General features: G+C 27.2%; 1 protein-coding gene across 2 annotated transcripts; it reads left to right on the forward strand.

The window, feature by feature from the left end:
* Positions 1-1584: 1584 nt before the first annotated feature.
* On the forward strand, positions 1585-3793 carry LOC140866446 (uncharacterized). 2 transcript variants are annotated; one of them, XM_073271431.1, is made up of 4 exons: positions 1585-1776; positions 1867-1972; positions 2753-2833; positions 3196-3793. In XM_073271431.1, the coding sequence occupies exons 1-4, from the start codon at positions 1711-1713 to the stop codon at positions 3387-3389; spliced, it is 447 nt and encodes a 148-aa protein (XP_073127532.1). In that variant the 5' UTR covers positions 1585-1710; the 3' UTR covers positions 3390-3793. The 2 variants fall into 2 exon arrangements, with proteins under 2 accessions (XP_073127532.1, XP_073127533.1); XM_073271432.1 differs by having other exon boundaries at positions 1587-1776; positions 3180-3793.
* Positions 3794-14607: the final 10814 nt, after the last annotated feature.

The raw sequence follows: 14607 nt of genomic DNA on the forward strand, positions 1-14607 counted from the left end.
TTTAATTCTATTTTTTGACATTTTATTAGTCAAATATACTTCATTTATTAATTTACATTTTTTTTTCAATTCTAGTTATTTTTCATTTCAGTCATGATGACATTGAACCAGAAAATTATGAGAGAAATAATTGCTACTAACGTAGTGTTTGGGCTTCTGCATGATTTAAAATATTTGAGTAGGTATGCTTTTGACAAAGCAGCAAAAGTTTAATCTTACAATTAGTATGCTTAATTATTAATGGAAGGATCAAAAAAGGAATATACACAAATTACAGTACCAAATATTTAGGACCTAATGTTTGTAATTTTATTAAAATCTATAGTCAATGGTTGTACTCAAATCTTTTAAATTGTATAGTAGCTCAAACATTACATATTGATTGTTCAATCTGATAGAAACAATTATTACATTCCAACAAAATATAATATCTTTGTTTATAAACTACATAAGAAGATTTTATAGTTTACTCATAACTAGAGGTGGGTTTTTGGTATACCGTATAAAAAATATTAGTATAAAAAAAATTCATATCGGAACCAATATCGAAATTCCAAAATCTTGGTACGAAAAAAAATTAATATTGATACCGTAGAGATACCGAAAAAAATTCGATATACCAAAATAATGTATATATATTGAAAAAATTTCGATACGATATCCCGAAAAGTTAGTATTTTGATTCAGTATTTCAACCATACTCATAACTTAATTAAAACAGCTTATATATTTCTCATGCATGCATCAAGCATAATAGATTCCAATTTTTTCCACACGTACGTGTACTGTATGTTATTCTAGATCATATAATATTATAACAAATTCAAAAACAATGGAATAAATACTGAAATATATATATATATAGTAGCACTATTCACGCAACTATGACTTGACGAATACATACCCTATAGGGGGACCAGTGGCAGCATAATGCATTCATATCACTTGAAGAATATGGGACCAAGAAAATGCTCGCTATAGACTACTTAATTTAGGGTTTCTTCAAATTATGATCCGATCCGTTCATTGGTGGCCAGTAATGCTTAATCCAGAAAAAGAAAAAAGGAAAAAAGAAGGAAAGAAAAAAGATAAACACAGGCAGATCCAAGAATTTAGTCGAGAATATATATATATAAATATATATATATATTATTTTATTATATACATCTTCTTTTATTTTTTTTTCTAAATTTAATATTTTTTAATATATATATTAAAAAATATTAAATTTAGAAAAAAAAAAATAAAAGAAGATATATATAATAAAATAAAATTATTTTGATTTGAAGTGAGGTAGCTACCACCTCTATTTACCAATAGGGAATGGGCTGAAAAGAACCTGATTTAATTCTCAAGTACAAATCAAATGCATGCATGTGTAGTATTCTTATCTTATATGGGATGAGGTGAATCTCTTGTTTGGATTACTCTTATCTTTTTTGGCCCTTCACTCAGATATTGTGGATAACAATTCCCCTAACCCTACCCACCCCCCCTAGCCTCGCTCCTTTGTACAATAACATGGTACCCACATTGTTCCACGAATATATTATTATTAATTATTATAAGGATCGGATGAGTTCTCAAATATCTTCTTCTTTCCCCCATATATATAACTCAACTCCCTCTTCATTTGTTTGCATTCCCCCATATTCTTCTTTCTTTAACCATTACTCCAACTTCTTGATCTTGTCCATATTCTTTAAAAGCATGTATGATAACAAAATGAACCATTTCCCATGCTTGCATTGCCACCCTCATACCTACATTAGAATGGTAATATTTCATTCATTCATTCCATCCCTCCCTCGAAATATATGTAGACTCTTGCTTTCTTTCTTCATATCAAGTTTGATCATTTTTCAGGTTCAAAATCTCATAGAGAGGTGCTTGCTTCTTCATATGGACAGAGATCAGTGTGTGAAGGCCTTGGCCGAGCATGCTAAAATTCAACCTCTCGTAACGATCACGGGTATGTATATACTTGTATATATAGATGTATTTTCATTATTTCTTGATGAATATTTTGTGATTATATATGCTCTAGAAATTAGATCATAATATTATCAAACATGAAGATATATAGTTCACATATCTTTGAATATGGTACGCGGTTATTATAATTAAGTACTTTTAATTAGCTACGTTCAGAATAATTAACCTAGCTAGCTAGTTGAGGTGTAATCAATAATGAAGTCTATATATGACCCATGGACCCCTTTTAATTTTCTAGCTACCCTTTGTCGATGACTATTTACAGCTATTATCTTGACAACGAAGAATATAATAGTTATGAAGTGGTGGAAAACTCAAGTTAATTAAAGCCATGAAACTTATATAAATATATATGGTTGGTTAATTAATAAAGTTGGAGTAAACACAATTTGAAGAAGTAGAACTTGTTTGAAGTCTTGATAAAGCTAGCTACTCGGAGTCGGAATCGGAATCGGAATCGGAATCGATCGGCGCAAGTAGTCATGAACGAGTAATTGCATGCTCGTAAATGTTAAAGACGACTGAATTGTCTAACATCTTATTATAAGATACTGTTCAATCCAAAACTTTAATCTATTAAATGTGAGATAGTCTCTCAAACTTAACTATGTTTGATCTCTTCATAATAATTTCCGGGTCAATCGATCGATATTCTAACATAGTACTAAAAGTAATTTATAATGTGCATGTCTCTTCAAACATGAATATATAAAAAAAAATTAAGGAGTATTTATTTATTGATGGTATGTTGCTGCAGTGTGGAAGGAGCTGCTGAAAGAGAACAAGGACTTCTTTCAATCATATTATCGATCTATATCTCCAAGGCCATATTATAGCAGTAAGTATTTGAATATAATTATAATTAGTAGTAATTAATCTCGTGTGCCAGTGTCAAGTGTGTAAACATCATGATCATAAAAAAAATGAATACTTCATGTTTAATTTCTGATGGACTCACGGTCGTCGCTTCGTGGGTTCGAGTCGTCTATAGAATTCAAGGATTTGAATCAGAAATATTAATCGAAAAATTTTTATAGATGAACTCAGGGTACTTTTGAAAATTTTATGATTTCAAAAAAATTTAAAGAAATGATCATATCATAGCCTTGTCTAGCTCGCTCCCTATAATTAAAGTTCATCGAATTCGGTTTTTGACAAACTTTTCTTTATTACAATTTATATAGATGGGTATGTTCACAGGGCACCAAGATTTGCAAGAAGATCAAGTCAGTGGAGATCATAGACTAGAAGAAATTATCATAAGTAGTACATGTCTCCTTTGCAAGTATATATATATATATATAATGAGTTTTGCTATGCAGCCCACCTCCATGCTCACCTATGAGGTGGCACTCATCCATTGGATGAATCATTTGTATATGATTCATGGATGAGTGTCACCTTATAGGTGGACATGAAGGTGGGCACGGGAGGTGGGCAGCATATATATATATATATGGCATGATCCCTAGCTAGGGTTTTTATTATTATTTTTTTAATTTATATGCAATCATATACTATCTCTAGCTACTAGCTATTTTGCCATCAATTAGACAATATATTTGTGTTGTGTAAAAATATTCCATTCTTATTATATAATTCGATGAAGTACTTTAATTTGATAGCTTTAGAAAAATTTGGTAAGAAGACGTGCGTCTTCGTTTCATCAATCTTTGATCCAAGTTTTGTAAATTAATGATTGAAATTATAATTCATTATCATGTTATTCACATATATTGATTTATATATCTTGTACGATAGACATCATTCCCGAGCTAATGATCCTATATTTAACTAATGAATATCTCTCTCTCTCGGTCTCTAATGCGTTTCCAAATCTGCATTTTCCTTGTAGTGTTATCACTTATCCTCATCTCTAGATATTTTTTTCTTAAACTATTTAATAATATAATATATTAAAACTTAATGCTTAATTACAGTGCAAACATTTTGTATGACTAATAATTATATAGCGCAACCAACATTTAATTTTTCAATTGCAATAATTTTGTCAGTTCTTAGGACATCTCCAACCTGGCAACCCATTACACTATCTTGGTGTAACATTAACATCAAAATAGTGTAATTTTTACACCAAATACAAACATCATCTTTAATCCATTCACTATAAACTCTACACTAAAAATAATATTCTCAGAATATTCTCTATTATTTTATTCACATCAATTAATTTATTCCACTAAATATTTTTAAACACAATAATTAAATATCATTAATATCTAAAATAATAATTTATATATAAATATTCATTAAAATATTAATGAATTAAAAAATTTAACTAAATATATTTTAAGAATTATTTTAAAAAATTTAATTTTATTTGTTTTAATATGTGCGTCCTACTAAACGTAGTAGGAGACCTTTATAATTTAAGTCTTTTTAAAAAATTTCTTTTTTTAAAAAAATGTATCATAATATTTTTTTTATGTAAGATTTTAATTAATATTTATATTACAATATAATTTTTTTATAATTCAAAATATAAATTTAGTTATTTATTACATAAAATAATTTTTAACTAATTTATTTCATAAAATATTTATAAACACAATAATTTATATATTTATTATTATTTTATTAATTAATATAGTATTATAAAAGAATAATTAAGTGATGTAATTATATATAAACATTTTTTAAAAAAAATTATACATTTATTGAAAATATAATCTGATTATTGAAATTTTAAATCAAAATATCCTAAAATTAACAATTATTAAAAAAAAAAAGATAAGAAAACAAACGTATACAATTACAAAAAAAAAACGAAAAAGAAATTTTTTTTAAAAAAAAAAAATCCTAATATACTGGGTTGGAGGAATGAACCCAACACTAAATTGGCGTTTTACACAATTTGGTGTTGGGTTAGAGAAGCCCTTAGTTCTACCAAATTCATGATCAGAAGTCATTTCCCAAAACCGATCACTTGAAGAAAATAAGTAAGAAAATTAATTGTCGTAATTCCCTTTGTTTTATGGAAATCTAGTACTGCCAAAAGCATGAATCTGAAATTTTTTATTGAAATCTATTAAATTTAATTATTAATTGTATATATTGGAATTCAAAGTGCAATAAATTTTACTTCTCATAATTGGCTCAAGAATATTGATGAATCTATTATGAAATATAATGTTTCTTCCAAATATATAATTGAGTACTTTTTCCGCCTCTAGGAGTGGTGACAATTGAAGAGAAAATCAAAACAAAAATAATGCATGAACACCAACGAGAATATATAATCACATATGTCCCATTTAATTTATATAAAAAATATTAATTAATATCAATGACTCAATAGTACGTAGAGAAGAGTGTAGCCAACTGCCAATTATACATTAATTGATTCAGGGAGTGTTTGCAAAGAAATTATGCGTTTGTAAAAGTGACTAAATTTATATATAGATTATAAATTAAAAAGCGAAGAAAAATCAGAAGTTGATAGTGTTTGAAAACTAAAGTGAAAAGCTGCAAATGAAAGTTGGGTAGTGTTTGATAAATAAGGTTCTGTTTGGACATGCATGTACTTATAAAACGTTTTTATAAAAGGGTTTTTGAAAACTTTTATAAAATGTTTTTAAATTTGTTTTAAAAATAAATATATATGTTTTTGGACAATTATTATATAAAAATATTTTAACATTTCAAAAGTAATGTTGTTCATCTTTGCATTCCATTGTTTCATTATAAAAGCATCTCTTAAGTGTTTTTTAAACACTATACTTGAAAAACACTTTTTAAAAAAAAAATCAAAAAAATTTTACAAAACTTTTATCCAATTAAATATATACTTTAAGTTTTTTTTCAATTATAAAACACTAAGAATATTTTTAAAGTACATGTCCAAACAAAATCTAATTGATTATAGTGATTTTAGCTTTAACTTTTTACAAGAATTACTTTTAAAAAATCATAATAATCATATGACTATAGTGTATAGCTATCATTCTTGATCAGCTATATACTATTAGGAGATATTTAGGTCACTGCATCGAAAATGACCAGACGAAATAGACATTTCCTGCTGAGAAAAATATGAACTTACATATTATAGGATCTAATTAACTGTAGTTGATGAAGTCAGGGGCGGATGTACAGTAGGCCATGGCCCCCCCAAAATTTTTTATTTTTAGTGTATATATATATATATATATATTAGTAAAAGGATATTAAATAAACACTTGGCTTAGTTGGTAAAACAATCTTTTGTGTAGAGGAAGGAAGCACGGTTCGAATCGATAAGTCCCCAATTAATTGTTTCTTGAATTTTTTAGTCGGGCTTAAGTAGCCCATTAACAAATTTTTTTTATTTTTTTAAATTTTTTACTTGTTTTAAAAAATTTTAGTTAGGCTGATGTAGCCCATTAACAATTTTTTTTATTTTTTCTTTTCATTTACGTGTTTTTATTTTTTTACTTGTTGGACTGAGTAGGTTTTAATAATTTTTTGAATTATACAAATTTCAATATCTATTATTAATGAGTCTTTGTGTTTGTTTTTATTACGCTTAATAAACTCATCTTATACTTTATTTTAATTTGACAAATTTCAATCTAAATCAAATTTTTCAGTTGATGAAACTTTTGTCTTTTATGTATTACTAGTAAAAGTCACGTGCGTTGCACGTGGGAACAACTTTTATTATCGATAAATATTGTTAAATAAATGAGTTGAGATGAGATGAGATAAGCATGCAATTAGTTAATAATCTTCATGATATTTTAGTAAATATTAAATTCAATGTAATATGATCTTTATAACATTTTTTTATAAAATGAGTACGAATAATCTTTGTTTAAATATTTTATATGTTACAAGTCTAATTGAATTTATAAACGTTATTGCAAATAATGGTTGTAACAAATACTATAATTTTGTATAATCAATGAGAATCGAACTTTTGACCTTAGCTCTGATACCAATTGTAGGACCGATCGCTTGTCACTTTACCAAAAGCGTACAGTTTCAATGTTCATCACTTACAGTCATCGCTATTCTATAGCTATATATATTAACAGTTTAAAATAATACATTATCAATAACTCATGTTAGCCTATAGATATAATATTTAATATAGTTTTATTTTGGCACAATATTGATATTGATTCTTATGCAATTATTAACTCGAGTTTCCATAATTTGATTGATTAATATTGAGCAAGTATGACATGTTTGGTACCGTGCTTTTGTATTATTTTTTTTCTTATGCATGCTCTGAATCGATATGATTTATTATGTAAATATATTAATCAAATGAAATAAAATATTCATTTTGTAATGTTCAAACTTAATATGTTAATTACTTGTTTTACAAGTATTGATTTATGTAATAATAATAAAAATAATAATAATAATAATAATAATTAAATAATAATAATAATAATAATAATAATAATAATAATAATAATAATAATGCATTCTAAACCTTAATTTAAATTATTAATAAATATTTTTTACACTATATGTTGAATTTTTATCTCTTTCACGATTTTTTTTTCTATTTATCATGCATTATTTTTTCTCTATGAAAAAATCAATATTTTTATCATCTTTATTAATAGTAATTTATATAGTGGGTCTGGCCAAACGCGAAGACCCACCCGGACCTGTGTTGTGAACACATTTGGGCGAGTCTAAACTCGTCTCTCCGGGGCAGGTTCAATACAAGGCTAATTTTAGACCCGGTCCATTATCATCCTTTTATTGAAGTGTTGTCGTTTTATAAATAAAATATATTTTATAATAATTGGTAATATATATACTATTTGAAAGAAAAACTATTACATGTTTAGTTATGGAATTAATATAATATTTAACATTGCAACTAATAAAAAAAATTTAATATTTTCGAACAATATAACCCCTGAGTTTCAATATTTTTATCATTTATGGTCATCATTATTTTATATCTACATTAACAGTTTAGAATAAGACATTATCAATAACTCATGTAAGTTTATAAATATAGTATTTAATGTAGTTTTACATTGTCACAATGTTGATATTGAAATATATACAATTATTACAGTTAGTGTTTTATATTGTTTTCTTGATTAATCTTAAACAATTATCGTTTGTTTCGTATCTTGAATTCGTCTTATTTCTAACTCATGTATGTATGCTTTTGAACAATATTATTTATTTTGTATTTTTTAATAAGTGAGATAATTTAATTAAATTAAATATTTATTTTGTAATTTCTTATCTTTAGTGTTGATTATTTATTTTGTGACTATTGATTTATGGAAAACAAATGTAATATAGATAATGCATTCTAAACCTTAATTTAAATTATTGCGCAATTATTTTTCCTTTTATATTTTGAATTTTTCTCTCTCAGTTTTTTTTTCATTTACCATCCGTTTTTTATTTCTCTGTGAAATAATCAATTATTAACTCGAGTTCACATCATTTGGTTGATTAATATTGAGCAAGCTAGTATGATATGTTTGGTATCATGCATTTGTTTTATTTTCTTTCTTATGTATGTATACTCTGAATCGATATGATTTATTATGTATTTGCTAATAAGTGAGATGTGTTAATCAAATTAAATAAAATATTTATTTTTTAATGTTCTAATTAATATGTTAATTACTATTTTTACTAGTATTGATTTATGTAATAATAATAATAATAATAATAATAATAATAATAATAATAATAATAATAATAATAATAATAAAAACAACAACAACAACAATAACATATATAATGCATTCTAAACCTTAATTTAAATTATTAATAAATATTTTTCCTCTATATGTTGAATTTTTCTCTATTTCACGATATTTTTTTTCCATGTATCATGCATTATTTTTTTTTTTCTATGAAAAAATCAATATTCTTATCATATTTATTAATAGCAATTTTTATGATGGGTCTGGCCAAACGCGAAGACACACATGAAACTGTTTGTGAACACGTTTGGGCGAGTCTAAACTTGTTTCTCTTTCGCAGGTTTAATACAAGACTAAGTTTAGAACCGGTACATTATCATCCCTTTATTGAAGTGTTGTCGTTGTTTAAATAAAGTATATTTTATAATAATTGGTAATATATATATTATTTAAAAAAAAAAACTATTACATGTTTAGTTATGGAATCAATATAATCTTTAACACTGCAACTAATAAAAAAATTTACAATATTTTCGAACAATGTAACCCCCGAGTTTCAATAATTTTTTTCATTTATGGTCATTATTATTTTATATCTACATTAACAGTTTAGAATAAGACATTATCAATAACTCATGTAAGATTATAAATATAGTATTTAATGTAGTTTTACCTTGTCACAATATTGATATTGAAACCTATGCAATCATTACAGCTAGTGTTTTCTATATTTTTAAATTCTTGTGCAATTATGGTATGTTTCTTATCATGAATTCGTCTTATTTTCAAACTCATGTATGTATGTTTTCAACCAATATTATTTATTATGTATTTGTTAATAAGTGTGATAAGTAAATTAAATTAAATATTTATTTTGTAATTTCTTATCTTATGTGTTGATTATTTATTTTGTCACTATTGACTTATGAAAAACAAATGTAATATAGATAATGCATTCTAAACTTTAATTTAAATTATTGCGTAATTATTTTTTCCTTTTATATTTTGAAATTTTCTCTCACTTTTTTTTTTCATTTACCATCCGTTTTTTATTTCTCTATAAAAAAAATCAATATACACATCTTTTTTAATTTCAACTTTTGTATATATATATATATGATATGTGTGTGTTGGTGTATTTTTTATTTATTATTTTAGATTAAAACTTAACTGTAATACCCGGAAAATCCATAAATCTATTCATGATTTATTAAAAGAATTTTAAATGAGTTTTAAGTTATTTTATTTTATTTTATTTAATCAAGATTTAATACTTATTCTTAATTAAATGATTTCATGTGTTGTGTTAAATGATTTTTAAGTTATTTCATTTTATTATTTATGATTTAAAAGAGTAATATTGATTAAATGATTTTATATTCTTAATTGTTTTAAATGATTATTATGCATATGATTTCATGAATTGTGTCTATATTATTTTAACGATTTCGATTGAGTTGATGGTTTTAGGTCGAGTTTGATTTTGGACTCACGGGACGAGGCTAACCTACTCACGAAGTGTTAGAAAATAATTCTACAAGTGCTTTGAGTATAATATTACTATGATTTTTATTTTAATCATCGGGAGGAGAAAATCTCACTAGTCTAGTTTAAGGTGTGTTGGACTGACTACGTTTTATGTAGACAACACCCACATACTATTAATTCCTCTTCACCCCACTTATCTACTCCCTACCCCATCCTTAATACCCCTTGTCCCCTTGACTCTTTCCCCTCCCATCATTCTTCACGTTTCTTTCTTTCCTTCATCATTCTTCTCCTTTCTCCTTTGTTTCTTCCCCTGCGGTTCTACGAGATTTAGAAATTCAAAGCTTCGTATCTCGTTCATCTTGTGGTTAGATCATTACCAAGAATTTGGATCAACTCAATCTTCGGTTAAGGCAAGCAAGTTTTAAAGCTTTTGAAACCCATTCAAGATATTATGTATTTTGATAAAAATAAGTAGAAAGATGTTCATTATGTTATATGTTTATATCTTCAAGAGTTTTGAAAAGCATGTATATTACAAGTTTACATGTTTAAAACCATTTTCAAGATCATGAATATTTTTATACGTGAATTTGTTGATGTGTACATGTAAGTTTAGGCAAGTACAAATTTAAAAGATTTTGAAACCCATTCAAACTATTATATATTTTGATATGAATTGTTGTGTGTTGAAATATGTATGCATGATTTTCATGAATTTCAAGAGCATGAAGTTATGATTTTACGAGATCGTGAAGCGCAGGTTGTTCTTGTCAAGTACTTGAGTTGATTCAAGAGGTTCATGTTCTTTTAAGATTTTAATGTTTTGAAGTTAGTTAAACCATGTTCAATTACAAAAAAATGAGCTTTGATGATTTATGTAGTTAGGATTTTGATTAAAAGAAGTTTATGTTTGAAGTTTGAAGTGTTGAAGTTGTGTTTGGTGGCACCGGATTACCTATAATTATTATGATTCTGAGGATAACAATTAGGGTAGTGATCCAAATGATATGAGGCCAATTCTATTTGAAAGCTAGCTTATTTATCTACAACTTTTATGTTTTGGGTTTTGTCAAAATCATTTTGAAAGATTGGTCAAAATCACCCCAAAGTGTGTCGAGTATTTTGATTTCCCGGCAGTGACACATCTGGGGAGAATGAGCATAACCTTTTACTGAAAACTCCAATTGAGGTGAGGTTTTCGGCATTAGAAATCCAAGATCCAGAGCTACAACTTTCATGTTTACAACGTTTTCAAACTCTGAATTAAAAATAGAGTTTCGGAGCGAGCAAGATGAACCATTTGCGCAGGTCAGGCGCGCCTGCGCCTAGAAGTTGAGCGGCCGCGCCTTTCCTTCGAAATTCATGATTTGTTTATGTTATTTTAGGGTCCTAAATTCATGATTATGATCTTCAAAGGCTTATAAAATATATTTAAGAGTTTCTATGCAAAAAGTTTCAAGTTTTAAGTCAAGAACGACAAGAACGACTTATGTGGATCGATTACGCTATGTGATGCATGTAAATGTCTAAGTTTCATTCATGAAACCTATGTTCAATATGAAAGTATGATTTTTATCATCTATGACATGCATGAAGTAATTGAGTAAAGTTTTATGTTCATGAAATGAAAGTTATGACGGAATTTACGATGAAACAATGATGTTTCATAATGAATGAAATGATATGATAAATGATGTTAAGATGAAGCATGATATGATATGTTGATGCATGAAAATATTTTGTTGTCTTATGTGTCTTTGTGGTGGCAAACACGGGATTGGTGCTCCGGTTTGGGCTCCGGAGAGGGCCTTTCCAAACATGGCTCATGAGACAGATAAGTACACGGGACTGGTGCTCCGGGATGAGCTCCGGAGAGGGCCTTTCCAAAGAACGAATGTTATGATGCTTAGTGTCATATGCTTGTTGATCAACAGGAACTACGAATGTGCCCATTATGAAGGTTGCCACAATTTCACATAATTCATCACCCCAAAATGATAAGTTTTTATGTTATGTTCATGGTTTATGTTCATGAATAATTGTATGCTCAAATTACATGATTTACATTAGATGTTATGTGTAAACGTTCATTTAAGAATGAAATGGTAAAGTTTTGAGAATATGCATGAGGTATACTTTCAAGATTTAAAGTTAAGTAAGTTGATGTCCAAGTTTAAGTTTCTTGCATCTTTTAAGAGTTTTGAAGTTCATGTTCAAGATTTTAAGTTTAAAGTTCCATGATGTTTACGTTAAAGTTCCTCAAGTTCAAGGTATCATGTTATGTATGTTCAAGTTATATTAATTTTAAAGTATTTTGAAACAATAATGATATTGATATGAATATTTTAATCTTGCTGAGTCCTTTAGACTCACTATACTTAAATGGTGCAGATGGTTTAGCAGTTTTGATTTAAAAAGCTTTGGTAGCATGGCTGAAGAGTCCAAGAGGCGAAAACATTGCATGACACAATAGTTCAAAAGCTCTGATGTATTTAAAGCAGAAAGATTTACTTATATTTATTTATATTATGTTGTTACAATATTTTTTGTACGATGTTTAAAAGTAATGATTTTCTTATTTTCATTGTCAGTCTTTTAAAGACGAGTTTTGAGGATTTCAAATGTTTCATCTTTCAAATGTTTATTTTAGTTTGATATTTGTTATGAAAGTTCCTCGATTATTTTAAATGTATTTGATGTAGTAGTATGTTTATAGTAACTCACATTCCCTTATCCCATTTAAATATTTGAAGTAGGTTTTGACGTGTCGTATTTTAGAAGGTATTTGTGGTAGGGTTGCATCCGTGTTTCAAATATTTTGTGTGTGGTGGAGTCACGAAATTATATTGTTACTAGTTATACTTTAAAATTCATTTTGAGTTAGCGTGATGCACTCCCTACATCATTAAAAAGTTATGAAAAATTTTATCACTATTTTTCCGCAACTCTTTTATTAAATGTTTTTAAATACGGGACGTCACAGTTGGTATCAGAGCAATTGGCTCTGGGATATAGTTTGTGTGTGCAATCTCGTCAAGGACTCGAATGCTCCTGCCTCCATGACTGTAAGTTTAATGTTTGAAATTTTAAATTGTGTTTTCTCTTACTGTTATGATCGGGTGTGATTTTCAAAAGAAAATTTTTCATGTGTTTAATGGATTTTGGATTTGTGATCGTAACGAACTTTACTTGATTAAGAGCATCTTGAGGAAATAATGATCATTGTTCAAAGACATGAATTTAGATTAATGTTACTTTCTAAATTTGGTTAATAGTAATATCTTATTTGGATAAATTAAGTGATCATTTTTCGATTTGAATGTGCTATACTTTGGATACTATTGTTGGAATAAAAGATTTTGTGAGGGCACGGGATTTATTGATGAAAAATTCCTTCTTTGGGCATTACAACTAAGATTATTTTTCGTTTGATGTTATACTTGCACCATGAGAAATGTAAGATAATAATTAGATTTCAAATTGGGAACCCTTGTTGTATTGGATATACTAGTTGACGAGGAATGTTTTCGATTTTTGTTGCTTTGGATTTTAAGAAGAATGATTTGGATTAAGCTTTGAGACGAAAATTTGTTGACGTGTGAAATTACTTTTGAAATTTACAAGGTTAAGTTTGTTGGAACAAACTTATTTTCGAAATTAATACTTTGAATACTAAGTTTTAGCAAATGAATTTGAGAATTTGATTGGGTTTAATTAAGCTCTATTATTACGAAAATATAATATAATGGAAGAACAAGGAGTACAAGCATTTGTAAGAACAAATAAAAAAGTTCGGGTGGATATTCACCGGTAAATACAAGGTACATGAGAAGGATAATCATGATGGTTTCAATGAATAACATTAAAATGACATCTTCTTCTTCTTTGAGTTCTTGGAGAAATACCTTGTGTGCGAAGGGTAAGTTGAGTGTGATTGAAATTTGTTTTGTGATCAAATTTATAGGGCAAAAGAAGAAGAAAACAAGTCGTTTTGTTACCGTTTTCTTTGACTTTTAGCTAGCGTTTTAGTAAAAATCACGTGTCTGAAGATATTGAGGATTTTGGTGATCTGAATTAAGTCATAAAGCAGATTCACATCCGACTTGAAAAGATATGTTTTGATCTAAATTAAATCTTCAAGCGGATTTGTAGCCGATTCGAATAGATATGTTTTGATTTGATAAGATTATAAAAGACAAATAAGAACGATATAATATTTGGTTTTATCAGAGTTCGCAGCGGAAGCAGGAATTTGGAGACAATGAAATTGGGAACTAGATGTGTAAGTGTTGGAGTGTATGAGTTAAACTCATGAAAACTTAAGTTGTTAAATATTGATCATTCGAATTTCGAGGACGAAATTTTTTTTAAGGAGGGTAGATTGTAATACCCGAAAAATCCATAAATCTATTCATGATTTATTAAAAGAATTTTAATTGAGTTTTAAGTTATTTTATTTTATTTTATTTAATCAAGATTTAAT

The sequence above is a fragment of the Henckelia pumila genome, chromosome 4 (genome assembly GCF_033568475.1).
Source record: "Henckelia pumila isolate YLH828 chromosome 4, ASM3356847v2, whole genome shotgun sequence".
In the NCBI taxonomy this organism is placed as follows: domain Eukaryota; kingdom Viridiplantae; phylum Streptophyta; class Magnoliopsida; order Lamiales; family Gesneriaceae; genus Henckelia; species Henckelia pumila.